Raw genomic sequence first — 27,011 nt, 5'->3', positions numbered from 1 at the left:
AAAAAAAAAAAAAAAAAAAGAAGTTTATTTTGAAACTTTTTTTTCTAATTTCTTTTCTTCTTTTTTTTCTTCTTTTTTAAGTTCTTTTTCTAATTTTTTTTCTTCTTTTTTAGCTTCTTTAACAGATTTTCTTTTATCTTTATCAGATAATGGAGTTGAAGGTGCACTAAAGAATGCATTTGATGGTGTGGATGATGTTGAAACATAAAAATTATTTGAAGTATTAGTATTGGAGGAAGAGGATGGTGGTAGTGGTGGTTGTTGTTGTTGTTGTTGTTGTTGCTGTATATTTGTTGAATTGGTAGGTATTGATTTAATTCTAGTAGGTGATGGTGGTGGTATACCATTTCCATTTAAATAAGTTGTTTGAAATAGTTGTAAACTTAATAATAAAGATTTCTTTAAATTATCACAACTATCTAATAAATTTAAATTATTAATTACTTTCTTTTCAATATCTTCCAATTTCAAATCAAATTGTTTTTTTGGTGCATCGACTGCAGAGGATGATGATGATGAAGAAGAGGAGGATGTTGAAGATTTAATACCTAATAAAGTTCTAATTGATTTTAAATCTTGTGTAATTGCAATACCAGTTTGACGTGATGTAGTTGAAGAGTCGGAATCAACATCAATATCAATCTCTGTCTTTATGATTTCTAAATTTATAAATTTCAAAAGTTTCAATAATCTAATATGGTCCTCTAATTCATCTCTTTTCTTCTCTAATGACTCTACACTGGTACCTAATCTATCTTTACAATCATTTTGATTCTTTAAATTATCTTGAAGATCTTTCATCTCTTTTTTATAGACCTCTCTCTTTTGTCTTAACAATTCTTTTCTAGCTTCATCGATTTTCTTAACACCACCACTACCAATATTACCTCCTTCTTCATCGTCACCATCGTCGCCATATCCTTCTTGTTGGTTTTGTTGATCATAATCACCACCATCGTATTGTTGTTGTTGTTGTTCTTGACCACCGTCATAATAGTATTGTTGACCATCTTCACCAGTGTAATATAGTTGGCCATCTTCACCTTCGTAGTATTGTTGTTGTTGTTGATCTTGAGCATCATCATAATTGTCTTGTTGATAATCACCAGTTTGATCTTGATTTAAATATTCGAAATAATTTGCAGGAACTCTACCAACATTACCATTGAGATCACCATTCCACCAACCATCTTCAAAATCTTGTGTAATACATATAACATCATTCTCTTTGAAACTAATCTCTGTATCGTCAGCTGCATCATAATCATATAACGCTCTTACCCAAATTGGTTCAAAATTATAATTGTCATAATATTCTTCACCACCAACATCATTATTATTATTTTCATCATATTCTTCGTTATTCATTTTTATTTTTATTTCTATTATAATTACAAATTATTTAATAAACTAATATACTACAATTTTTTTTTTTTTTAATACAGTTTTTTTTTTTTTTTTTATTTTATTATTTTTAAATATATACTATTACAAGGAAAAAATATGTAAAAACAAAAAAAAAAAAAAAAAACTGTTAGGGTCTTTTTTTTTTTTTTTTTTTTTTTTTTTTTTTGAAAATATAGACAAATTGACTTTATATAAAAAATTAATTAAAAAAAAAATTTTTCAAAAAATTGATTTTTTTTTTTTTTTTTTTTTTTTTTTTTTTTTTTTTTATTTTTTTTTTTTTTTTGGGTTTGGTTGTTCATTTATTCACATAAAATTTTTGATCAACTGTTTAATTTTTAATTTTTTTTTTATTTTTTAAGATTTTTTTTTTTTTTTTTTTTAAAACTCTATTTATATTGTTATAAAAATACATTTCTAAAATCGTTTATTTATTTATTTATTTATTTATTATATTTTTTTTATTATAAATTTATTAAATTAAGACTATAGTTCCAATTTTTCAATGAATACCTGGAATACCAGACCAAACTGATTTTTTATAATCTTTATAAGATTTTCCAAAAAATTGAATTAAATAATCTTCTTCATTTTCAATTCTTTGAGAAAAGAAACTCCAAGAAGCCCAACCAAAGCCAATAATACTAATTGGATTCATAAGGATGACTTGAGTTGATACTGACCAAACAAACCAACCAAAATAAGATGGATGTCTCATATATTGATAGATACCATTTGTAACTAAAACATGATCATCTCTCTTTTCTTCTTGAACCAAATGAGTGAAATTTGAACCTGCTGTATCCATTGCAACCGATCTAACAATTTGACCGAATACCATACAAATGGCACCTACCCACCATAATGAGAATGTTTTCAATGATGGGAAGAAATACCATTCAATCCAAAACTCAATAAAACTAATTAATAATGCCATATTAAACTGTGGACTATGATTTAATAAAAATGCTATTATAATTATTATTAGTATGTTTTTTTATTTTTTTTTATTTTTTTTTATTTTTTTATTTTATTTTTTTATTTTATTTTTTGCATACATTTACTTGATAATTTATCAGGATGATACATTGTAACCCAAATATATTCCCACATATGGAAAGTACATAAACCTGCTAAATAAATACCAAAACCTCTTAAAGTTTGTGAGAAAATGAATAAAGCAATACCAAAACCAATACCTATACCAAGACCACATGAAATTGCACTACTTCTTGCTGCACCTTTTTTTAACCATGCACTCTTTGCTTTTATTTTATTTAATTTTACAATTTCACTTTGATCCATTTTTTTTTTTTTTTTTTTTTTTTTATATCTTTATATCTATATATTTATTTATTTGATTTAATTTACTTTTTTTTTATTAATGAAACAGATAAAAAAGAAAAAAAAAAAAAAAAAAAAAAAAAGAGTGTTTTTTTTTTTTAAAATTTTTTTTTTTTTTTAAAACTTTTTTTTTGAAACATTTTCTTAAAATTAAAAATTTCTTATTTTTTTACCTTTTCGATAATATAATAAAAAAAGCACAAAAGGGGAATAATAGTTGGTTTTACAATTTTGATTATTTTTATTCTCAAAATAAAAAAAAAAAAAAAAAAAAAAAAAAAAAAAAAAAAAAAAAAATCAAGGTGTAATGTTTATAAAAAATATTAGTAAAACTGAATTAATTGAAAAAAAAATTAAAAAAAAAAATTAAACAATATTGACATAAAAATAAAATAGAAAATAATAAAAAAAATAAAAAAAATAATAATAGTTTGAATAATAAATTATTTATTTTAATTTTTTTTTTAATTTTTTTATTTTTTTTGTTTTTTTTTCTCAGAATAAGATATTATTTATTATTTCTTTTTTTTCTTTCCAAAAATTTTTAAAAAAAAAAAAAATAAATAAAAAAATTCTGTTTCTTAATTTTTTTTTTTTTGATAAACAATTTTTTTTTTTTTGGTTTTTTTTTTTAGACTGTTCCTCTGACCTAATTAAAAAATTTAAAATTTAATTTTTATTTTGTTCTCATTCGCTCATCGGAAATCAAAATAAAATTTATTTCCGGGTTTATTTTTTTTATTTTTTTTTTTTTTTATTGGGTTAAAATTAATGAGTATTAATTCGGCTTCCAATTAAAAAGAATTTTTCTATTAAATATTTTCAAAAAAAATCAAATAAAACATAAAAATGATATAATTTCCAAGTTCCTGTTCAATTTTAAAAACATCATCTTTACTTGTATAAAAAAAAAAAAAAAAAGTATATAAATTGGGTAGATTTAGGGGATATTTTTAAAAAAAATCTTCTCAGATTTCTTTTGTTTGTTTTTTTCTGTTTTTTTTTTGAACTAAAAAATTTAAAAAAAATAAAAAGAGTATAAATAAAAAAAAAAAAGAATCGAATATTTTTTTTAAGTTAAAAAATAACAAAAAAAAAAAAAAATGGAAATGGAAATTTTATATAATTATGACACTATTATAATAGGAGGTGGTTTATCAGGTTTGAACACTGCTTACGATTTGAAAAAAAGTAATTTTAAAATTTTGGTTTTAGAAGCTAGAAATGTAATAAAACACACATTAAAATTATTATCTTTTTTTTTTTTCACCTTTTTCTTTCTTTCTTTTTTTTTTTTTATTTTTATTTTTTTTATTAACTATTTTTTTAAAAAAATAAAAAATAATAATAATTAGAGATTTGGTGGGAGAACAGATTCTGTTAAAGTTGGAGATGGATGGGTAGATGCTGGAGGTCAATGGTTAGGAACTAATAATCCAAATTTGAAACAACTTTGTAAAGAATTAAAATTGGAAACTTATAAACAATTTTATCAAGGTAAAACAGTATTTGATATTTATGATGATGGTTTAATAAAATCATTTGATGAATCATCGCCAAATTTTGATTTGTGTGAAATTGGATTAGGAAATATAAATCCAATTATTCGGGCAATTAAAGAAGTAATGAAAAATATTGATTTTTCAAAATGTTCAAAAGAAAGTCCAATAATGTTATCATTGGAGAAATTAACAGTATCAGAATGGTTAAGAGTTTGTGGTTATGGTGAATCTGTTAAATTTTTTAATTGGTTTTGTAAAATGTCAGTTGCATCAAGCTCAGATGATATTAGTATATTATTCTTATTAAAATATGTTAATTCAATTAATGGTTTTGAAAGTTTATTCATATCAGATGACGACTGTACAGAATCTGATAGAATCATTGGTGGAAGTTCAATGGTTTCAGAAAGAATTGTATCATATTTAAAAGATGATTGTAAATTAAATTGTGAAGTAACTTTAATCGATCAAATTTCTCATAAAAATAGTAGACTAATTAAAATTACTACGTCAAATAATGAAAATTATTATTGTAGAAATGTAGTATCAACGATACCACCAATGTTATTGAAAAATGTAATTTTTAAACCAGATTTACCAATTGAGAAACAAAGATTAAAAAATGAAATGGAGATGGGGAATACTATAAAAGTAATTGTAATTTATGATAGTGTATTTTGGAGAGATCAAGGATACAATGGTAAATCTCAGTCATTTGTTGGCCCAATCTATCAATCATTTGATAATTGTACTAATGACTTATCGGTTAAATCAATCATTGGTTTCATTAATGGAAAGGAGGAAATAAAATATTGGTATTCAAAATCATTGGAGGAGAGAAGATCGGCTGTATTAAATCAATACTCAAAATATTGGGGCCCAAAAGCATTAAATCCAATACATTACATTGAAAGAAATTGGAGTCTAGATAAATATAGTGCTGGTTGCTTCATGGGTGTTTGCAAATCTGGTGACATCATCTCGCAATGTAATAATTATTATACACAACCACATGGTAACATTCATTGGGCTGGTACTGAAACATCAACCCAATGGTATGGTCATATGGAAGGTGCCATTACCTCATCAAAAAGAGTAGTTAATGAAATTTTAAAAAATTCTTTAAACTCAAAATCAAAATTGTAAAAAAAAAAAAAAAATAATTGATTAATAATTATTTTTTTTATTTTTTCAATAAACCAAACTTCTGTTTGTCTTTTCTATTTTTAATTTTCATTTTTATTTTTTAAATTTTGTTAGGTGTTTTTGAATCTTTTGAGAGTGTGGTGTGCATGAAAGTCAATTTTTAAAATATGTCAATATAAAGTTAAAATCTAAATTACAATAATTTTGTTTTTTTTTATTATTGTTTATTCTTAAAAATAATTAAACAAAAAAAAAAAATTAAAAATAAAAAAAAAAAATAAAAAATAAAAAATAGTTAAGACATCTTTGATAGAAAGTACCCTATATCTAATGTTCAAAAAAAAAATCCAAGTGGTAATATTTGTAAAAATTATTAACAAACTTTCCCTTTTCCTATTCTTTTTCTTCTTCTTTCTAATTTACAGTTTTTGATGTTTAAATTAATTAATTACTCTTTTTAATTAATATATGGGCCTATTTTTTACTTTTCGTTAAATAGGAAGAAAAAATATTATTTTTCACACAATAACCTCAATTCAGTTGGTTCTATTTACTATTTTATTAAAAAAACAATATATCATTAAAAAATTATTTAAAAAATTTCACCAGAACAATAAACGACCTTTTTTTTTTAAATACTCTTTTATATTACTTTAATTAAAAAACAAAGTTAATATATTAATTGGTTTAAAATGACCAAAAAAAAAAATGGTAAATACTCTTAAAAGTTTATTTAAAAGATAAAAGATTAAAGACCATCTCAATATTAATTCTAAGCCTTTTTTACCAACACAATTATTAAAATAAAAACAAAATTAAAAAAAACTAATAATAATAACAATAAAAATAATTAAAAATAACAAAAATATTACATGTTGAATCTTAGATTTTTTTTGTTTTTTAGTGTTTTTATTTTTGGTGGGGTTAATTTCATTTTTTTTTTTTTTTTTCGTTTTTCGCCACCCAAAATAGTAAAATTTAAAATAGTGTAATTTAAAATTAAAAAAAAATAAAAAAATGTTAATAAAAATTAAAATTTCTTTATTTAAATTTTCTGTTTTAGTGTTGACCTTTTCCCCATTTGGAAAAAGGGGGTATTTTTTTAATTTCCTTTCCGTTCCTTGTTTTTTTTTAATAACTTGCATATTTTTTCCATTTTTTTTATTTTATTTATCATTGAATTTAATTTTATAGTATTTGTTAAAACACCACAAAACACCCTCAGAGAATATGTTTTAAATTTTTTTTTCCATAATACAAACATGAAACAGATTTTATTTTCAAGTATCATAGATTTTTTAATTTTTATTATGCTCATTGGGAGATCAAAATTATTATTAGAGTTTAATTTGGATCTATTCTTTCTTTGTTGTGGTGGGTCATTATTTTTATAGGTGTAAATATGTGGGAGATATAAATATTTTTAAAAAAATGATCTCCGAACCTTTTTTTTTATTTTTTTTATTTTTTTTTTTAAAAGAATAAAAAAAAAAAAAAAAAAAAAAAAAAAAAAGAAACCTTAATTAAATATTCTTTTCAGTTAAAACAAAAAAAAATATAAAAAATGGAAATTATATATGATACTATAATTATTGGAGGTGGCATGTCGGGTTTGAAAACTGCATATGATTTAAAAAAAAGTAATTTTAAAATTTTGGTCTTAGAAGCTAGAAATGTAATAAAACACACATTAAAATTTAAAAATATTAATATTTTATTGGATTAGTTTTTTTTTTTTTCTTTATTTATTAACTATTTTTTAATTTAATAATAAATAGAGATTTGGAGGTAGAACAGATTCAATTAAAATTGGGGATGGATGGGTAGATGCTGGAGGTCAATGGTTGGGAAAAAAGAATCCAAATTTGAAACAACTTTGTAATGAGTTAAAATTGGAAACTTATAAACAATTTTATCAAGGTAAAACAGTATTTGATATTTATGATGATGGTTTAATAAAATCATTTGATGAATCATCTCCAAATTTTGATTTATGTGAAATTGGATTAGGATATATAAATCCAATTATTCAGACAATTAAAGAAGTAGGTAAAAATATTGATTTTTCAAAATGTTCAAAAGAAAGTCCAATAATGTTATCATTGGAGAAATTAACAGTATCAGAATGGTTAAGAGTTTGTGGTTATGGTGAATCTGTTAAATTTTTTATTTGGTTTTGTAAAATGTCAGTTGCATCAAGCTCAGATGATATTAGTATATTATTCTTTTTTAAATATATTAATTCCATTAATGGTATTGAAAGTTTATTCATATCAGATGACGACTGTACAGAATCTGATAGAATCATTGGTGGAAGTTCAATGGTTTCAGAAAGAATTGTATCATTTTTAAAAGATGATTGTAAATTAAATTGTGAAGTTACTTTAATCGATCAAATTTCTCATAAAAATGGTAGATTAGTTAAGATTACAACATCAAAAAATGAAATTTATTATTGTAGAAATGTAGTATCAACGATACCACCAATGTTATTGAAAAATGTAATTTTTAAACCAGATTTACCAATTGAGAAACAAAGATTAAAAAATGAAATGGAGATGGGGAATACTATAAAAGTAATTGTAATTTATGATAGTGTATTTTGGAGAGATCAAGGATACAATGGTAAATCTCAGTCATTTGTTGGCCCAATCTATCAATCATTTGATAATTGTACTAATGACTTATCGGTTAAATCAATCATTGGTTTCATTAATGGAAAGGAGGAAATAAAATATTGGTATTCAAAATCATTGGAGGAGAGAAGATCGGCTGTATTAAATCAATATTCAAAATATTGGGGCCCAAAAGCATTAAATCCAATACATTACATTGAAAGAAATTGGAGTCTAGATAAATATAGTGCTGGTTGCTTCATGGGTGTTTGTAAATCTGGTGACATAATCTCACAATGTAATAATTATTATACACAACCACATGGTAACATTCATTGGGCTGGTACTGAAACATCAACTCAATGGTATGGTCATATGGAAGGTGCCATTACCTCATCAAAAAGAGTAGTTAATGAAATTTTAAAAACTTCATTAAAGTCGAAATCAAAATTGTAATAAAAAAAATAAAAAAAAATAAAAATAAATCAAATCAATATAAAAAATAAATATAAAATAATTTATTAAATAATTATTTTCTTATTTTTTCAATAAATTATACTACCCTTTGTCTTTTTCTATTTTTAATTTTAATTTTTTTTATATTATTTTTTTTTTTTTTTTTTTTTGTGGTTAGGTGTTTTTGAATCTATTGAGAATGTGGGTGTGTGGGTGGAAGTTAATTTTTTATATGTAAAAATATATCTATGTAAAGTTAAAACCCAAATTATAATAATTTTTTTTTTTTTTTTTTTTTTGTTTAATTATTTTTTTTATTATTTTTTTTTTTTTTCTATCTTTTTTTTGTTTTTTTTTTTTTTTTTTTTTTTTTTCTATTAACTTTTATTTTTTTTTTTTTTTTTTTTTATTTTATATTATTTTTTTTTATATTATAAAATAGAACCCCATATTAAAATGAAAATTTTAAAAATTATATTATTATTTACAGTAATAAATTATTGTATTTTTAAAAATGTTGTAAATGGATTAGAATATATTCAAGCAATGTATGATAATAAAGATTGTAAAAATACACCAATTTCAATTCAATCATCATCACAATGTGCAAAAGGAATTTATGTTGTACCACAATCAAGTAAAAGAGTAACAATTTCATATGGTATTAAATCACCAAGTGATTGTAGTTCAAAAACTCCATCAGCATATGATCAAGATGTAAATTATTGTTTAACAGGTTCATTGGCTCAAATGTTTTTAAATGAAAATGCAAATGTTTCAGGAATTAATGGATACTGTTCAGAATTGGTTCAATTTGCCGATGATGATTGTGAAAACATTTTATTAAATTCTTATTTAAATGGTGCATGTGTTGGTCCACAATCAAACGGTTATTTCAATCGTTATCTTTGTAATGGAAATGTTGTAAAACGTTATAATTGCCCATCTGATTGCCGTAAAGCTTCTGGGGTCAGTGGTTGTGTATTTGATAAAGAATTAAAAAGTATTTCATCCTGTCCAAATATTAAATCAAAAAATATTCAAGATTTAATTAAAATTGATGGTAAAGTTGATACTTCAAGTACATCTTCTTCTTCTGGTGCTACTGGTGGTGGTGGTACTGGAAATAATGGTACCTCAGCAACTGGTGGTAGTGGAGCAACTGGAGCCGCTTCTGGAAATGGTGGAGCTACATCAAATGCAGGAAATAGTGGAGGTGCCTCAACTACTGGCAAAAGCAATGCCCAAAAAATATACGTATCTTTCTTCCTTTTAATTAGTTTATCATTATTAATTTTAATATTATTTTAAATAAAATAAAAAATAAAAAACTAGTAATATTAAAATTTTAATACTTTTAATTTAAACCTTGAATTATTTATTTTTTTTTTTTTTTATTTATTACACCCGTCCAACAGTCTAAAAAAACTGTCGAACTTTTGCATACATTTTTTTAATATGGTGTTTGTGGACTATATTTTTTTTGAAAAATAAAATCTTGAAGAGAAGAGGATTTCATTGGTATTTTCCAAAATAAAAATGGATTAGAAATAAGCTTTCTTTACCTAAATTTATAATTACCAAAAAAATTAAAAAAGTGTCTGAATTCTTTTTGAAATTAATTCATTTTTTTTTTTGTTGGACGGGTGATATGTATAATTTTTTATTTTTTTAATAAAAATTATTTATTGGTGTGGTTATTTATAATTAGTTTTTTGATTATACCCCCTCTCCCCCTAACTATATTATTATTATTTTTTTTTTTTTTTTTTTTATTCTATCAATAGAATAATAATTTTTTTTTTTTTTTGTTAATTTTTTATATTAAAAATAGAAATATTAATAATAAAATGAAATTAATAATTTTATTTTTATTATTTATATTATTTAATAATATCAATTGTCTTGAATTGGTAGAAATTATATATGATAATAAAAACTGTGAAGGAAAACCAGAAGCAATTAAATTTTATAATAAAGATTTAAGAAATGGAAAAGTTGAAATAATTGGATGTAATAATAAAACTGGAAATAAAATAATTACTCAAACATTTGATGAAAATTTAGTTTATACTAATGAATTAAATGTTTGTATTCCAGAAGGTGAAATTTCATTTTACTTTATTTTACATGAAAATAAACATCAATTATCAATACCAAAAAGTAATAACCATGAATATTGTAATGAAATTCAATTATTAGATAATGAAATTATTAATAGAGAAAAACAATGTAAAGATCATGCTTTAATTATCACTTATAAAAATGAAACATGTTCAATAAACAATGATAAAAGTGGAAATCCTTTCCAAAAAATTCTATGTGATCCAAATAATGGTGATGTTAAACTTTTTCTATGTAAAGAAAACTGTCAATCAGATTGGTCCTCCTGTCAATTTGACAAGATTTTACAAACTCCGAAATCAATGTGCCCACATTTTGAAGAAAAATCAATAATAGAATTAATAAAAAAAAAAAAAAACTAGTTCAAAACCCCTCTACCTCCCCAAAAAAAAAATAAAAAAAGAATCAGTAAATTATATTATTTTTAAAACTTTTTATTATTATTATTATTATTATTATTATTAGTTTTGATTTTCATTTAAGATATGATGCGTGAAGACTTTTTTGAATGATTGTCTTCTCTTGAACTAAAAGTGCCCTCAATAAAACTGCTACTATATTTTGAACTACTTGGAATGTTGGTGTTGTTATGTTTATCATTTTGTTGTGATTGTGGATTTTCACTATCAAATAAACCTAATTTTAAAGCACGAGGATTACAACTAACCATATTTGAGAGTACACTAGTACCAGAGGATTTTGATGAAATTGTTTGATCAAATAAATAATTTGTAAGTGGAGCTGGTAAATATGGTTTATTAAAGTATGATGATGTTTTATCTTCCAATGTTATTGAACCTAAAAATTTGAATAATGAATCTTGTGCACTTCTACCCAAATGTGTTAAATCATGACATTTAAATAAATTTGGAGAATATGTAATTGAAATACCATTATTATTTAAAAGATTCAATGCATCTTGTGGTAATCTTGAATTTGTCATTAATTGTTTACATTTTGAATTGTATAATTCAAAGTTTACAATTGAAAAACCAACACAATTTTGAATTAAATATAAAGTTTCATCAATCTTTTCAATGACTCTATTGCTATTGTTGTTGTTGTTATTATTTTCATTGATAGTTGGTGTTATTAATACTTTGGTGTACTCATTCAATGGTGTTTCAGTACCAATAATACCATAACCAGTGTAAATAATGAGTTTAATTGAATGTTGACTAATATTTGCAACTTGATAAGTAATTTTATTTAATGTTTCAGTCTCTAATATTGTGAAAACACTTGATACTTTAATTTGATTAATATTTGATTCTTTTCCTCTTGTTTCAAATAATGCTTGATGACCAATATCTTTAAAAAGTTTTAATTTTTCAGTTGGAATAAGAAATGAAATAATACCAATTGAATTTGGTTTAACAATACCTAATAATTGGCAAGCGAATAAACCCGAATTAACATTTCTTCTTATTGGATTTGCACTAGTTTTAATGTTAATATTATTATTATTTCTATTACTACTGACACTGCTGATACTAGGTGGTATTTCAGATGGTGGAGAATTAAAAGCAATATCGTCACCCTCATCACTATCCTCATCTTCATCTTCGTCATCATCTTCATCGTCATCATCAGTTTGTTCTTTATTTTCATTTTCATTTTCAATTAAATCATTTTGAATTAATTTACATCTAGTTTTAGTTAAAAATAATTTTGAATTATTTTTAAAGTAAATTGATACTTGGAGTGGACCACCTGGATAAACCAATATTGCACGATTTGCAGTTGTTTGAAATTTATTAATTTGAATATTAGTTGTGATATTATTATAACATTTCAAATTATCAATTTTATAAATCACTTTTTTCTTTTCAGCCAATGTTTTAATTCTAAGTTGTACATTATCACTTGAACCAATATCTATAAATGGTTTCCATTTATATTCTGTTACAATTGTAATTGGTAAATCATCTTTTAAATTTGCTTTACAATATAATTGTTTACCACATTTTAAACCTTTAACCAAGTGAATAAAATGACCAAATTCTGCACCATGTTTTTGAATATGAATATTATAATTTACAATTATATCTCTTTTAACCTTATTATTATTAATTTCAATTTTTGTAATTCTTTCACAATTATTTTTAATATAGAAATCATCATTGTTAATATTATTATTATTATTATTATTATTATTATTATTATTATTATTATTATTATTATTATTATTATTATTATTATTATTATTATTATTATTATTATTATTATCATTATCAGATGATAATAAAAAGTATGATAAAATTTTTGAATGTTCTAATTTAATCATACCATTTGGTAATGAATTATCACTTTTAAAAGAATGATAAGATTCAACATTTAAAGTAATTGATTTAGTTTCATTACTTGATTCAATTAATTTACCAACAATATGATTACCTTCAACCATTTGAATTTTAAATTTTTTATTTTTAAAATATTTTAAATCTTCTGGAAATGATGGTTTCTCAGAGTGTAATAATGTTGAACCATTCTCAACACTATCTAAAATTTCAACACTTTCTTCATTACTAATTTCATCTGGTATACAAATATATCTATCACTATTTTCATTAATAGTAACTGATCTGTAATAAAAAAATAAAAATAAACAAATAAATAAATAAAAAGTAAAAATAAAAAAAAAATAAAAAAATTAATATTTAAATAAATAAAAACTATAACCATTAAATTAAATATATTACCTTGAAATTCTGATGTTTTTTTCAGTATGATCAATAGTGATAGTTTTAATTTTAAATAATGACATTATGTGATTTAATTAATAAAAAAAAAATAATAATAGTGAAACTGAAATTATAAAAACAAAAAAAAATAAGAAAAACAATCAATTGGATATTAAAAAAAAAAAATAAAAAAAAATAAAAAATAAAAAAAAATAAAAAATTTAAATTAAAGTAAGGGGTTTTATTTTTGGTTCTTTGAAGGTGAACACCTTTTCCATGAATTAATTTCAAATTAAAAAAAAAAATATCTTTGATTATGTGTTAAAGTTAAAAAATATCTATTGTTATGTGTTTTTTGGAAAATTACAATTATAATTATTAAATAATAAAACTTTTTTTTGTTTAGGGTGGGGAAAATATAACATTTTATTAGAATACTTGGACACAAACAAAATGAATATTAATGTTTGTTTGTTTATCTGTATCTGTGGAAAACGACGGTGTTTCTACGTTTGTAGTTGGCTTGTCTTGATGGTCTAGTTTTGCTGGCTCTGTGGGTACCTTTTCTACGGAGACCACGGGCTTTGATACCAGCGGAGGTTAAACCTCTTAATTCTCTATGTTTGTGGACTGGTTTACAGATCCAGTTGTAACGTGGGTCGTTACGGATGGCATTGTGAGAGTTATCAACTAAGATGACTTCATAATATTTGTAGGTTGAATCTTGGTTAACCCAGTATGAGTTGAGAACACGGAGATTTGGACAACGACGACCAACACGTTCTTCAGCAACGGATCTTAAGTTTCTGCTTGGTTTTAATTCGTTAACACCATGAGTCTTTGGTTTACCACCAGTACGACCACCTGGAACTTGTCTCTTACGACCACCACGTCTGACACGGATTCTGTATACAACAAAACCTTGAGTAGCTTTGTAACCTAAACGTCTGGCTTTGTCAACACGAGTTGGGTGTGAAGCACGATGACAGACTGGGAGATTTCTAATATTTTAAAAATAATTAAATCCAATTAATATCATTATTATTATTTATTCTTTTGCTACTTTATCATTAAATAACCTACCTGTATTCCCAACATCTGACTCTGAGGAGGAAACGGACAGCATCAGATTGCTTCTTTTTGTAGAGTTCTTGTAAGTATTTGTAGGCACCTATTCATTATTGATTGTGATTATTTTAAAAATAATGATTTATTATATTAGTTTCATGAAGATTATAACTAATTATTGATGATTATTGAAAGATTGATAAAGATCATTGAAAAAGTGACATAGTGGTGATATCCACTATCATTATCTCTATCTTTATATAAAGGGAACATACCCATTTTGTAATACGAAAATTTCAACTGAAAAAAAAAAAAAAAATTAAAAATCTTTTTAAAAAAAATTTTTATGATAAAAAACGAAAAAATATGCGTTTTTTCATGATTTTTTTTTTTTATGCCTATAACGTTTAGTTTTTTTTTTTTTTTTTTCCCCGCCATAATTTTTAATTTATTTTTAGAATTAAAGATATATTTTATTAAAAAAATGTTAAAAAAAATTTTATATTTATTATTATTAATTAATTTTATCACTTTTAGTAAAAAAAGAATAATAAACTTTAATTTTATCCCCCAAATTTCCCTCAATATCCCATTTCAAAAAAAAAAAAAAAAAAAAATTTTTTGTTTAACAAAAATAACCCACCCAATTATTTTAATTTTTAGAAAAAATTAAACCCTTTTTTCTGTGCATCTGTAATATTTTTTTTAAATTTTTATTTTATTTTTTTTTTTTTTTTTTTTTTTTAATTTTAATTTTTTTTTTTTTTTTTTTTTTTTTTTTTTGGCATTTCAAATTTTTTTAATTTTGCGAATTTGTCTTCATTCACATATACATTTTCCCTGTTGATTTTAAGACTAAATAATCTTATTTGTACATTTAATAAAATAAAAACAAAATATAGCTTAGCACATAGAATATAAAATATAGATAAAATGGTAAATTTTTTAGTTTTAGATTTTGGAAAAGAAAAAAAAAAAAAAAAAAAAAAAAAAAAAAAAAAAATATATTAATAATAATATCAATTTTAGGGTGCTTCAGATAAATTTATAGGTTTTGTTATGGTTTTATTTAGGATTTTTGTATTTGGATATTATACAACATGGGTTATTATTACTGTAAGTTATATAAATTTAGGAAAAAAAAAAAAAAAAAAAAAAAAAGCTAATTTCCCATTATTTAATTTATAGCCATTTATTGTTTCAGATCATTGGATTCAACAATACTTTTTACCAAGAGAATATGGTATTATTATTCCTTTAGTTTTATTAGTAGTCGGTATTACCGCAATTGGTACATTTTTGGGACTTGTAATGATTAAATCAAAAAAGAATAAATAAATTAAAATAAAATTATAATATATATATAAAACAATAAATCTCTCTTTTTTTTTTTTAATTATTTATATTTATTTTTATTTTTTATTCAATCGCGATGTTCATTATTATTTTCACAAAAAAAAAAAAAAAAAAAAAAAAAAAAAAAATAAATATTATATTTTTTTATTTTTTATTTTTTTTATTTTTATTTTTTTTATTTTTTTTTTTTTTTAATTTACAAGGTGATCATCAACAATTAATTTCAATTTTTTTTTTTTTTTTAATTTTTTAATTTTTTTTTTTTTTTTTAATTTTTTTTTTTTTTTTTTATCATCTTCACACTTTTTTTTATCTCACTCTGTTCACATATAATTTTATATATATAATTAATAATGGATTTTAGTTCAATTGAACAAAATTTAAATAACTTTAAAAAGCTTGTTGCTGGTAATTCAGATAAAGCACAAATTACACCAGTTTTAGTTCAATTAAAATTAGCAGCAACAATTCATTTAGAAAAACCAACTTCTCTTTCAAATGTTTCTGATAAAGTTAAAAAAGATTTAGTTTTAGCAAGTATGTTAACAACAACACAACAACAACAACAACAACAACAACGACAAAAATATATAAAAAAAAAATACATTTATTAATATTTTTATCTTTTTTTTTTTTTTTTAAAAAACTATTTTAGGAGAGATTTTAGAATTAATTTCATTATATTCAATTAAAATTAAAGATATTGATTCATTTGAAAGAACATTTAATCAATTAAAGACATACTATTATGATTATAAATCAATTATTGCACCATCAACATTAGAATATCAAATTATTGGTTTGAATTTAATGAGATTATTAGCAAAACATAAAACATCAGAATTCCATAGCGAAATTGAATTAATCGAATTTAATAATTTAGATAACTCATTCATTAAGTTTGTATTTTTTTTTTATTTTATATATATTATCAAAAAATTTTATTATTATTATTTTCATTATATTAATTTTATTTATTTATTTTCTATTTATTTATTTATTTATTTATTTCAAGATTCCCATTATTGGTTGAAAAATCAATTACAGAGGGTAGTTATAATAAAATTATTCAATCAAGATCTGGTGTACCATCAGAATATTATCAAGTTTTCCTTGATATTTTAGCAGATTCAATAAAGTATGTTTATTTTATTTTTATTATTATTATATCCATTATTTATTTTTAATTTATTAATATATTTTAATATTTATTATATTAAATGATATATCAGGGAGGATATTGCAAATTGTAGTGAAAAATCATTTAAAACATTATCATTAAAAGATGCAGAAAAAGTATTATTATTCAATGATAACAATCAATTCCAACAATACATTAAGGAAAGAAATTGGAAAGTTCAAGGTGATGTAATTCAATTTGGAAATAATGATAATCAAACCGTTGAAATTCCATCTTTACAATTGATTCACCAAACTCTTCACTATGCCAAAGAACTTGAAAGAATTGTATAAATTAAATTAAATAAAAATAACAATAAAAAAAAAAAAAAAAAAAAAAAAAATCCCAAATAATATTATTTTAAAAAGGTAAAAAAAAAGTTTTCCACAATCCTTTTTTTTTTTTTTTTTTTTTATTTATTTATTTTATGTGCATATATATTTTGTTTTATTATTTTCCTTTTTTTTTTTTTTGCTTTTTTTATTTTTATTTTTTTTTTTTGTTTAGACTTTAGTTTTCTTTGCAGCAGTTTTTGCAGTAGTTGAAGAACTAGGAGTTGTGGTGGGAGTAGGTTTCTTTTTCTCAACTTTAAGATTATCTAAATTAATAAGTAAAACATTTTTATAATTCTTTTCAAACATTGATTTATCTTTAGCGAGAACAATTGTTGATATCTTTTTTTTACCATTTGTTGCTCTAACTAAACATTTATTTTCTTCCTCTTCTGATTCTTTAATTCTTTCTGCTTTTTTACGTGAAAAGTTTGAATCTGAATCTACATCTATAATAATGAATAATTCATATATATGTATGTGTGTGTGTGTGTGTGTGTGTATGTGTGTGTGTGTGTGTGTGTGTGTGTGTGTGTGTGTGTGTGTGTGTGTTGTATGGTATATATTAGATTATATGTAAAGTTGATAATAAAATAAAATAAAATAAAATATAATAAAATATCTTACATTTCTTCATTGTGACCCAAACAGTTCCTTTTTTTGATGTAGTTTGATATAATTTGTTTAATGCTGAAAGGAATGCGTCGTTATCTAATAACATTCTATATTGTTATATTATTAATTATGTTTATTTTTATTTTTTAATTTGAATATGTACAGCGATTTTTTAATTTTTTAATTTTTTTTTTTTTTTTTCAAAATCACAAATTTAAAATTTTCATGAAAATTTTTATTTTTATTTTTTAATTTTTTTTTTTTTTAATTTTTTAATTTTTTTTTTTTTTTTGATGACCAAAGACACAACTCTTTTTTTAGTCACTGACTTTTTTTTTATTTATTTTTAGAAATTAATATATATGTTTATTTATAAAATAATTTTTTTTTTTTTTTTTTTTTTTTTTTTTTTTTTTTTTTTTTTTTTTTGTGTGATGTTCAATTCTCAAATGGGATAACAAAAATCTAATAAAAATTCACAAATTAAAGACTCATATTATTATTATTATTATTATTATTATTATTATTATTATTATTATTATTATTATTATTATTATTATTATTATTATTATTATTATTATTCACTATTTACCATAATTCATTTATTCTTTGTTAATATCATTTTTTGTCATTTTTTTTGATTGTAACACCAATCCAATACAATCCAACATTCAAACACACAGATCAGTTTTTTTTGGTTTTTGGATTTTTGTTGATAAAAATTTATTTTTTTTTTAATTTTTTTTTTTCTGATTGGCCCAGGCTGTTCGGTATCGAAAAATTATTAAGATATTTTTAGATATGTTTTTTTTTTTAAAAAAAAACTGAGAAGAAAAATTTTTTTTTTTTTTTTTTTGATTGCAATTGCAGTTGTGAATTTTTTTTTTCTTCTTTTTTTATTTATTCATATTAAATATAAAAAAAAAAATGATCAGAAAACGAATACTATTATTAATTCTAATAATAATAGTAATATTACAAATTTTTAGGGTTGAAGGAAATCCAGCAATTCAAATTTATGATGTTTCTAGTGAAGAATACTCATATAATAAATATCCAACAAATACAAATGACAAATATTGTAATTTTTTTTTCTTAATATTTGTAACCGATACTTCAGATACTGGAGTTCAATTAAAAATAAAAACCAACGATTCAGACGCAACAATTTCAACACCAGCATTTAAAAATATTTCAAGTCAAGTTCTTCCAATTTATGTAAATACTAAATCACCAAATGATTATTCATTATTAATTACGGCAGAATATGATAATGATACATCAATTTATAGTAGTATTATAATTAATTATTCTTGTCAATGTTTGTATTGATTATTTTTTTAAGAAAAAAAAAAAAAAAAAAAAAAAAAAAAAAAAAAAAAAAAAAAAAAAAAAAAAAAATTTAAATAAATAATTAATTAAATAATTAAATAAATTAAATAGATATTCCACGAGAATCAATGAAAATAAATTTATATCATACTGGTAAATATAAGCATCCAATTTACCCATTTTCAACAATAATGTACATTACAGGATTAAAATACCCATTGGGTCAATTACAAGTTGACAAACCGTATAATGTAAAAGTTGATAATATAAGGCCATTTGTCTATCATATTGGTGACGAATTTAATGGATTTATTAAACCAGATTTTAATATATCACTATGGTTCATGGATAGTTCAAATAATACTTATTCATTAAATTATACAATTCCAAGTTTAATTTATTCAAGTAAGTAATTATTGTTATTATTATTATTGTTTTTATTATTATTATTATTTTAAAAATTAATATATTAAATTATAATTTTAAAAATTCAGATTCAAATGTAAAAGAAAAGGATATTACATTTAAAATTTATCCTAATCAAACAAATGTTATAGAATTTGGATTTATTTGTCCACCAATTTATTCTATTACATTAAATGAAACAATTGGATTAAGCGACCCATTGTTTATTAATGAAAATATAGGTTTAAATCCATGGGCATCTTATGAAATGCCAGGAAAAGGTACAACATTCCTTGGTCAAGTTTCTTCCGATTATTCAATTGGTGCTCAAATTAATGGCACCTTAACTACAATTTATTATCAATTTTTAAAGGTCTCATGTAAGTTTATTATTATTATTATTATTTTTTTTTATTATTGTTTATTTTTATTATTTTAAAAAATCATTTTTGTTAATAATTTTAATAATATTATTATTATTGTTTTTTAAATATATAGATAATATTGATAGAAAATTTCCATCTTTTCAAATTGATTATTCACCACCATTACCTTCACTTTCATCAATATTTTCAATTAAATTTAATTCAACTAAAAAATTTGATTTATTCAATTATTCAATTAGATGGTTTGAAAGTTTTTCAAATAGTTATAAATGGCCTTTTGGTTTCGAAAGTGGTCATAATTCAAATTATTCATTCAAGTCATCATTTCTACAATCTGAAATCTCTGTAAATCCCTACAACTCACTTTATTTCAATCAAGATCATTCTTTAACGCAAATTAGTAATCAACAAGGTAATTGTTTTTTTTTATTTTTTATTATTATTTAATAAAATTATTATATTAATTAAAATAATTTTATTATAAATAATAGTTGTGGATATAAATACATTACCAATATTAGAATTAGAATCATTTAATTCTACTCATTTATATAATCAAGTTTATTTATTTAAGATTAAAATAAAACCAATTTATCAAAGTAAAGGGTACAGTACTTTTATTAAAATTAATGATAATGTTAATCAAGTATTAAGATATGACTCAATGCCTGATATCGAAAACAATATATATGAAACTGTTTTAAATTTTCATGAAGGTATATTAAATAGTTTAAATATTGGTGATTCTTATTCAAGACAATCTCAATTTTATAATCCATTTCAATATTATTCAATTGATCCACTTTTAAAACTTGATTTTAAATATTCTGATATGATTTCAGTTTTAATTGGTAATGTAACTTATTTAATAAATAACATTGATGTAACAAATAAATCAGTTGATAATATAATTTATTTCAATTATAATGGTACTCAAGAACCTAAAGATGATACAATTAATTTCTCATTTTTAATTTTATCTCATGAGTTTAAAGTAACTGGAGTCGTAGATTATGATAATATTACAACTTCAATTTGGAATTCAACAATTTCAAAATATCAAATTAAATTTACAGTTCCTGCAAATACTAGACCTGGTCCACTTGGTTTTGCTTTACTTTGTGGTTATTCAAGTTCATTAATAAGTGATTTCTTACCTTTATCTTCTCAATTAATTATTGAATCTAAACATTTCGATGAATATGGACCAATATTTAGTAATATTGAAAAAGTTAATTCAACAAATGAATTTGGTTGGAAATTTACAATAGATGATCCAATTAATGGTTTTGATTATGCTGATATTATAGTTAGAGGTGAAATGGATAGTTCAACTTATAAATTCCATTTAACAACTCAAAATTTAACAAGAGGTGATAAATTTAATGGTGATTATCAAATTAATATAACTTTACCAAGTAAATGTGCATCTCAAAATTATATTATCACACAAGTTAAATTATATGATACTCAAGGTTATTTAGGTGAATTTTCAGTATCCAGTGGATTTAATGGTATTAGAAATGTATTTATAAATTATTTATCAGATCCAACAATAAATAAAGTATATAAAACATGTAGTGGTGAAAATGATGGTATCGATAGTTCACCACCAATTTTAACTTCATTCATACCAATATTAAAACAAAATAGTGATGGTACTCAATACTTATCATTCAACTTTGAAGCAGTAGATATTGAAAGTGGTTTAAAAGATAAACAATATCCAATTGTTTATATCCAAACAACAGATTTAAGAACACTTGAATGTGTATCATCTATTATTTCAATAAATGAAACAACTTCAACCTATAAATGCACTATCAATTTACCAAATGGATTCGGATACAATTCAGATATTATTTTCAGTGTTTATGGATTCATTAATAATGGCGGTTATTATAGCGGATATTCAAGCGAATCACTAAATAGTTTATCTTTTATATATTCAATGAGCGATATATCCATAAACAAAGTAATACAAATTAATACCTGTAGCAAATTTGTATCTGGTGATAGCGAGTTATGGATAACAGGTAGAGGTTTCAATTCAACAAAACAACAAGTATATGTAAAATATTTTGGAGAACCTGGATTTAATCAAATAATAGTACCAAATAAAGTTTATTGGAGTGCAATGTTTATTAAAAATATTAAACCAACTGATAAACCATTCATTATCAAAGTTTCGGACTATCCACTCACATCAAATGAATTCACTGTTATTCCTATAGTTTATAATTTTACGATTCCCTTAACACCAACAGAAACACCAACAGAAACACCAACAGAAACACCAACAGAGACACCAACACAAACACCAATACCTACATCATCACCAATACCAACGAATAAACCACAAACATGTTTAGGTGAACCAGTATGTGGTGGATCAAAACAAGGTTTTTGTTCATCAAGTGGATGTATTTGTTATCCACCTTGGATTGGTAATGATTGTAATTCACAAGTTATAATTATACCACAACCATCAACAAATACATCACAACCATCAACTGAATTACCAATTATAGAAAACAATAATCAAACATCAAATAGTACAAATTATTTATTCAAATCATTGATTTCAATTGTATCATTAAGAGAATTAGATTTTAATTCAAATCAAGTTAATTTATATACATTTGATAAATGGATTTATACACCAATTAATAATATTAAAAGTCAATACTTTACAAGTATTCAAAGTGGTGATACAAAATCAACAAATACATTAACAACTAATATTACTGTAACTTTAGAATGGTTCAATCAAACGACAATCATTCAATTTGCAAATAATAATATAACAATGAATCCATCAAGTATTAAATATACAATTGAAATTACAGAATATAAATTTTTAAATCAATTAAATAGTCTTCAACTTGTAATGTCAGCATTATTCGAATCATCAAATTCCAAAGATACTTGTTCATTAAAAGAATTTGGAGATACAAGTGATGGTGATAATTCAAACTTCTTTAAAATTCAAATTGATGACCATTCACTTTATGGTAGATTCATTAAAAGAGCAATCATCGATTCAAAAGTATCTTCAATTGAAAATCAATTATTAGATTCAAAAATGAACTCAATTCAAACATCATCAGTATCACAATCATTCATTGGTATTACAATACCAAATTATAAACAATCAATAATTATTGATCCAGACTTTTCAGTATTAGTAGATAGTAAACCAGTATCAAATAATGATAATAATTCAATTTGTACATCAAATAAATCAAAACTAACAAGTGCTCAACTCGCTGGTATTATTATTGGTTCCGTTGCTTTTGCCACTGTAGTTATTGTATCAGTTGTTTACTTGGTCGTGAAAAACAGAAAATCAGATTTATTCCAAAGAAAAGTACAAAACAAATTACAAAAAATGAACTGATCAGTTAATTTAATTCAAATATTCTAATTAAAAATCTTGGAAAATAAAAATTATTATTTTTTTTATTAATTTTTAAAAATTTCTTTATGCATTTACTTATTATTTATTTGTCTTTTCTTATGTATATGTAAAAAAAAAAATTTCTACTGTAGTGGTTCAACAAAAAAAAAATTAAAAACAAATTAATTAGGTTTACCCACACATTTATTATTTATTTGAAATTATTAAAATTTTTCCAATATTTAAAAATGATGATGTTTAAATTTTTTTATTTTTATTGTTGTTGAAGTGTTAATAAATATTAAACCATTCCTAATGTCATAGTGTATAGATAGATTTATATTCTCTCCAATCTTTGGCACAGGATCGTTTGGTAGGTTTATCAGGTTTAATAGTTTTAACAGTTCAACATGTTTAACAGACTGGAAATAAAAAATCTTCCAATTGAAATTTATTTATTTTATTTTATTTTATTTTATTTTGTTTTTATTCATTAAGTTTCATTTCATATAATTTAGCAATATCATCTTCATAATCAGAAGCTTTTTCAGCAGATTTTTCACAATTAACTTCATTTACATCTTCACCCTTTGAATTTTTAGGTTCAATTTGTTGAACCACTTGAGTCAACTCATCAAATTCATCGCTGATTGTTGAGTAACCTTCAACAAATTCTCGTTCACAAGAATTGGAATCATCGAGTAAATTATCAAAGAATTGACCATCGATAAAAGTGTTGAAAAGTTTTAAACAGTTTGTTTCTTTGGTATGTTTTTTGACAATATTTAATATTTTGGCAATGCCCTCCAAATAGTAATAAAAAGAATTTTTTCGAGCTTTAGATGCTGAATAATTCTGTTTCAAACATTCAAGACAATCGTTCTGTATTAAGTAAGGCAATTGCAGAGTTGAGAGTATAATTGATTTAATGTCAACTAGTAATGATGTTGATCTTTTAGAACAAAACATTTGGACATTAGGTAATATCACTGGTGATTCATTCCAAAATAGAGATAGTGTACTCAATTAAGGTATAGTATTACATTTGATAGAAATATTGAAAACTCATTCAAAGAAATCACTAGTTTCAAATGTAGCTTGGGTCATTAAAAATCTATGTCGTGGTGTACCACGTACTGAATTTAGACTCGTTAAGCCACTATTACCATCAATAAAGAGTTGCTCTTAACTTGGCATAAAGAAGCTGATGTCATATCAGAAGCATTGTGGGCATTATCATGCTTGACCGAATCAACCAATGAAGAGCATGAGATCTTTGACAATATTATATCTATGGGATTGGTTGAGGTTATCATTGAAATCATTTTCGAATCAGATCAAAAAGATTGTATTAAATACGGATTCAATACAATTGGTAATATGCTTTCAGGTTTCTATGACGTTATAGAGTATTTGTTACAATGTAATGTATTGAAAGTGTTTCCTAAAATCTTATCATCACCATCAGAAGCATTGGTGACGTGAGGTTATTATTTTTTATTATATATTACCAATGGTCCAACAGATCAAGTCCAAAGAGTCATAGACGAATGTTTGCTTAAAAGAGCTATTGAAACCGGTAAAAACTCATCGATCAATTTAAGAACAAAACTTGAAGCCACCTGCGCTATTGCTAAGGCTATCTGTGGTGCCTCAACTCTGCAATTGCCTTACTTAATACAGAATTATGAATTTCATTCCCTACAATATAATTTGTATGTTTTGAAGATCCTGATGCAACATTTGTTAATGCCCATGATGCTTCGTATTGAATTGAAGTATCTGTTTCATCAACTAAATATCTATGTAAAATTAGTACTAACCCTGAACTAATAACTCTATCAATTTGTGGATTATTATCTTTTTTTTATAATAAATAATAAAAAAAAAAAAAAAAAAGTCATTTAAAAAAAAAAAGTCAATTTAAAAAAAAAAAAGTCAATTAAAAAAAAAAAAAAATAAAAATAAAAAACTTACCATCAGATAAAATTTCTCTAACACATTTAACTGCTTCATATCTTTCTTGTCTATTTGGTGATGAAATATTTTTAAAAATTAAATAAAATTTATCATTTTGAGTATATATATATAATTAATAAAAATTAATTATTTAAACAAATTGAAAAAATAAAAAAATAAAAAAAACTTACTAAGGTATTTTGATGTAATGATTCATCGATATGGTGTATGTGTCAAAATATTTTTAAAATTATGGATTTAAAAAAAAAAAAAAAAAAAATTATTTGAAAATATTTTTTTTTTTTTTTAAATATTAAATTTTTTATTTTTAAATCTTAATAGGAGTTGATAATATAATTTATTTCAATTATAATGATACTCAGGCCACAGTGATCTTCAGCTACATTCTCACTTTTTATTTTAAATAGTAGTAATACAGATATGATCTAATATATATTTCAATAGTTTCAAAAAATCAAATTAAATTTACAGTTCTTACAAATACTAGACCTGATCCACTCAGTTTCTTTTTAATTAGTACTTATCAATCTTCAATAACAAATGATATGTTTCCTTTATCATCACAACTATTAATTGTTTCTAAACATTTCAATGAATATGGACCAATATTGACTATGGCGGTTATTATAGCGGATATTCAAGCGAATCACTTATAAAGGAAATTCCTTTATATAACAAAGGAAAATAATAATGAAAAAAAAGATATTAATATTTAAAATTAATTTAATATTTTTTATCATTTTTATTATAATATCAACAAATAATTTTATTTTATTATTCTCTGTGTATTGGTGATTTTTTTTTTTTTTTTTTTTTTTTATAAATTAAAATTCATTGTTCCATAATTTAAATTAAATAAAGAAATTTATTGTGCATTTTAAAATTAAAATAAATAAACATATTTATTATTTTTTATTGTTTATTGTTTATTGTTTATTACTTTAAAATTAAAATTCTTTATTTGATAATATAAATATAACTACTTTACATTTAAATAAACCTATTGATTGATTTTTGTTTAATCCTTTAAATTAAAACTCTTTATTTGGTAATTTAATTAAAAATGAATAACTGCTTTATATTTTTTTATATTATATTATTTTTTTTTTTAAATTTTTTTATTTTTTTTCTTTGTTTTCTTTTTTTTTTTTTTTTTTTTTTTTTTTTTTTGTTTTTTAAAAAATATATTTTACTAAAATTTTTCAAAATTAATTATTAAAAAAAGGCACAATAGAAAATTCAATAACCAAAATTTTTTTTTTTGATTTTTTTTATTATATTTTTTTATTTTTTTATTTGGCTAAATTATTACTAAACAAAAAATGGTATACATTTGTAGAGGTTGTAATCAACCTAAAAAAGAACAATGTCAATGCAAACAACTACTAGCAACATTAGGAACACAACAAAAACTAATACAAGCACAACAACAACTAATACAACAACAAAATCCAAACACAAATCATATTATGCCAAGTCTTCAATCTGATGAATTCACAACTAATACAACAAAATCCAAACACAAGTCATATTATGCCAAGTCTTCAAGCTAATGGATTTATAACAACTAAACAAGGTATTTTGGACTAAATAAACAAAATCTTCAACAAATAAAACATAAATGATTTTATTCCAGATCCAACTCTACCAAACAAATTTTATGTTAGTATTAGAAATTA

At 22.3% G+C, this 27,011-nt stretch overlaps 15 protein-coding genes across 15 annotated transcripts; 8 read left to right on the top strand and 7 right to left on the bottom strand.

The window, feature by feature from the left end:
• Positions 1-24: 24 nt before the first annotated feature.
• On the bottom strand, positions 25-1,368 carry DDB_G0273997 (hypothetical protein; the record flags this gene model as incomplete). Its single annotated transcript, XM_639265.1, has 1 exon — positions 25-1,368. One exon carries the CDS (start codon positions 1,366-1,368, stop codon positions 25-27), a length of 1,344 nt encoding a protein of 447 aa, XP_644357.1.
• Positions 1,369-1,909: 541 nt separating this feature from the next.
• icmA-2 (prenylcysteine methyltransferase) lies at positions 1,910-2,712 on the bottom strand (the record flags this gene model as incomplete). The annotated part of the gene is made up of 2 exons (XM_639264.1): positions 1,910-2,376; positions 2,466-2,712. 2 exons carry the CDS (start codon positions 2,710-2,712, stop codon positions 1,910-1,912), a joined length of 714 nt encoding a protein of 237 aa, XP_644356.1.
• Positions 2,713-3,854: 1,142 nt separating this feature from the next.
• On the top strand, positions 3,855-5,399 carry maoB-2 (amine oxidase; the record flags this gene model as incomplete). The annotated part of the gene is made up of 2 exons (XM_639263.1): positions 3,855-3,977; positions 4,107-5,399. 2 exons carry the CDS (start codon positions 3,855-3,857, stop codon positions 5,397-5,399), a joined length of 1,416 nt encoding a protein of 471 aa, XP_644355.1.
• Positions 5,400-6,963: 1,564 nt separating this feature from the next.
• Positions 6,964-8,470, top strand: maoC-2 (amine oxidase; the record flags this gene model as incomplete). The annotated part of the gene is made up of 2 exons (XM_639262.1): positions 6,964-7,074; positions 7,178-8,470. The coding sequence occupies 2 exons, from the start codon at positions 6,964-6,966 to the stop codon at positions 8,468-8,470; spliced, it is 1,404 nt and encodes a 467-aa protein (XP_644354.1).
• A 456-nt stretch (positions 8,471-8,926) lies between these two features.
• DDB_G0273989 (hypothetical protein) lies at positions 8,927-9,781 on the top strand (the record flags this gene model as incomplete). The annotated part of the gene is made up of 1 exon (XM_639261.1): positions 8,927-9,781. The coding sequence occupies one exon, from the start codon at positions 8,927-8,929 to the stop codon at positions 9,779-9,781; it is 855 nt and encodes a 284-aa protein (XP_644353.1).
• Positions 9,782-10,320: 539 nt separating this feature from the next.
• DDB_G0273987 (hypothetical protein) lies at positions 10,321-10,956 on the top strand (the record flags this gene model as incomplete). The annotated part of the gene is made up of 1 exon (XM_639260.1): positions 10,321-10,956. The coding sequence occupies one exon, from the start codon at positions 10,321-10,323 to the stop codon at positions 10,954-10,956; it is 636 nt and encodes a 211-aa protein (XP_644352.1).
• Positions 10,957-11,072: 116 nt separating this feature from the next.
• Positions 11,073-13,361, bottom strand: DDB_G0273985 (hypothetical protein; the record flags this gene model as incomplete). The annotated part of the gene is made up of 2 exons (XM_639259.1): positions 11,073-13,179; positions 13,297-13,361. 2 exons carry the CDS (start codon positions 13,359-13,361, stop codon positions 11,073-11,075), a joined length of 2,172 nt encoding a protein of 723 aa, XP_644351.1.
• A 392-nt stretch (positions 13,362-13,753) lies between these two features.
• rpl15-2 (S60 ribosomal protein L15) lies at positions 13,754-14,625 on the bottom strand (the record flags this gene model as incomplete). Its single annotated transcript, XM_639258.2, has 3 exons — positions 13,754-14,279; positions 14,362-14,449; positions 14,622-14,625. The coding sequence occupies 3 exons, from the start codon at positions 14,623-14,625 to the stop codon at positions 13,754-13,756; spliced, it is 618 nt and encodes a 205-aa protein (XP_644350.2).
• Positions 14,626-15,279: 654 nt separating this feature from the next.
• dpm2-2 (dolichyl-phosphate mannosyltransferase 2 regulatory subunit) lies at positions 15,280-15,684 on the top strand (the record flags this gene model as incomplete). The annotated part of the gene is made up of 3 exons (XM_639257.1): positions 15,280-15,282; positions 15,376-15,462; positions 15,535-15,684. 3 exons carry the CDS (start codon positions 15,280-15,282, stop codon positions 15,682-15,684), a joined length of 240 nt encoding a protein of 79 aa, XP_644349.1.
• Positions 15,685-16,055: 371 nt separating this feature from the next.
• On the top strand, positions 16,056-17,175 carry psmD8-2 (26S proteasome regulatory subunit S14; the record flags this gene model as incomplete). Its single annotated transcript, XM_639256.1, has 4 exons — positions 16,056-16,239; positions 16,358-16,601; positions 16,718-16,840; positions 16,935-17,175. The coding sequence occupies 4 exons, from the start codon at positions 16,056-16,058 to the stop codon at positions 17,173-17,175; spliced, it is 792 nt and encodes a 263-aa protein (XP_644348.1).
• Positions 17,176-17,385: 210 nt separating this feature from the next.
• Positions 17,386-17,935, bottom strand: srp14-2 (signal recognition particle 14 kDa subunit; the record flags this gene model as incomplete). Its single annotated transcript, XM_639255.1, has 2 exons — positions 17,386-17,663; positions 17,842-17,935. The coding sequence occupies 2 exons, from the start codon at positions 17,933-17,935 to the stop codon at positions 17,386-17,388; spliced, it is 372 nt and encodes a 123-aa protein (XP_644347.1).
• Positions 17,936-18,756: 821 nt separating this feature from the next.
• DDB_G0273975 (EGF-like domain-containing protein) lies at positions 18,757-23,352 on the top strand (the record flags this gene model as incomplete). The annotated part of the gene is made up of 5 exons (XM_639254.1): positions 18,757-19,150; positions 19,273-19,566; positions 19,656-19,946; positions 20,065-20,364; positions 20,444-23,352. 5 exons carry the CDS (start codon positions 18,757-18,759, stop codon positions 23,350-23,352), a joined length of 4,188 nt encoding a protein of 1,395 aa, XP_644346.1.
• Positions 23,353-23,838: 486 nt separating this feature from the next.
• DDB_G0273973 (hypothetical protein) lies at positions 23,839-24,321 on the bottom strand (the record flags this gene model as incomplete). Its single annotated transcript, XM_639253.1, has 1 exon — positions 23,839-24,321. The coding sequence occupies one exon, from the start codon at positions 24,319-24,321 to the stop codon at positions 23,839-23,841; it is 483 nt and encodes a 160-aa protein (XP_644345.1).
• A 670-nt stretch (positions 24,322-24,991) lies between these two features.
• Positions 24,992-25,368, bottom strand: DDB_G0273971 (hypothetical protein; the record flags this gene model as incomplete). Its single annotated transcript, XM_639252.1, has 2 exons — positions 24,992-25,212; positions 25,326-25,368. 2 exons carry the CDS (start codon positions 25,366-25,368, stop codon positions 24,992-24,994), a joined length of 264 nt encoding a protein of 87 aa, XP_644344.1.
• A 1,286-nt stretch (positions 25,369-26,654) lies between these two features.
• DDB_G0273969 (hypothetical protein) lies at positions 26,655-26,885 on the top strand (the record flags this gene model as incomplete). Its single annotated transcript, XM_639251.1, has 1 exon — positions 26,655-26,885. The coding sequence occupies one exon, from the start codon at positions 26,655-26,657 to the stop codon at positions 26,883-26,885; it is 231 nt and encodes a 76-aa protein (XP_644343.1).
• Between the last annotated feature and the right edge of the window lie 126 nt (positions 26,886-27,011).

The sequence above is a fragment of the Dictyostelium discoideum genome (assembly GCF_000004695.1).
Source record: "Dictyostelium discoideum AX4 chromosome 2 chromosome, whole genome shotgun sequence".
Lineage (NCBI taxonomy): Eukaryota > Evosea > Eumycetozoa > Dictyosteliales > Dictyosteliaceae > Dictyostelium > Dictyostelium discoideum.
This window is presented reverse-complemented; position numbering and strand designations above follow the sequence as displayed.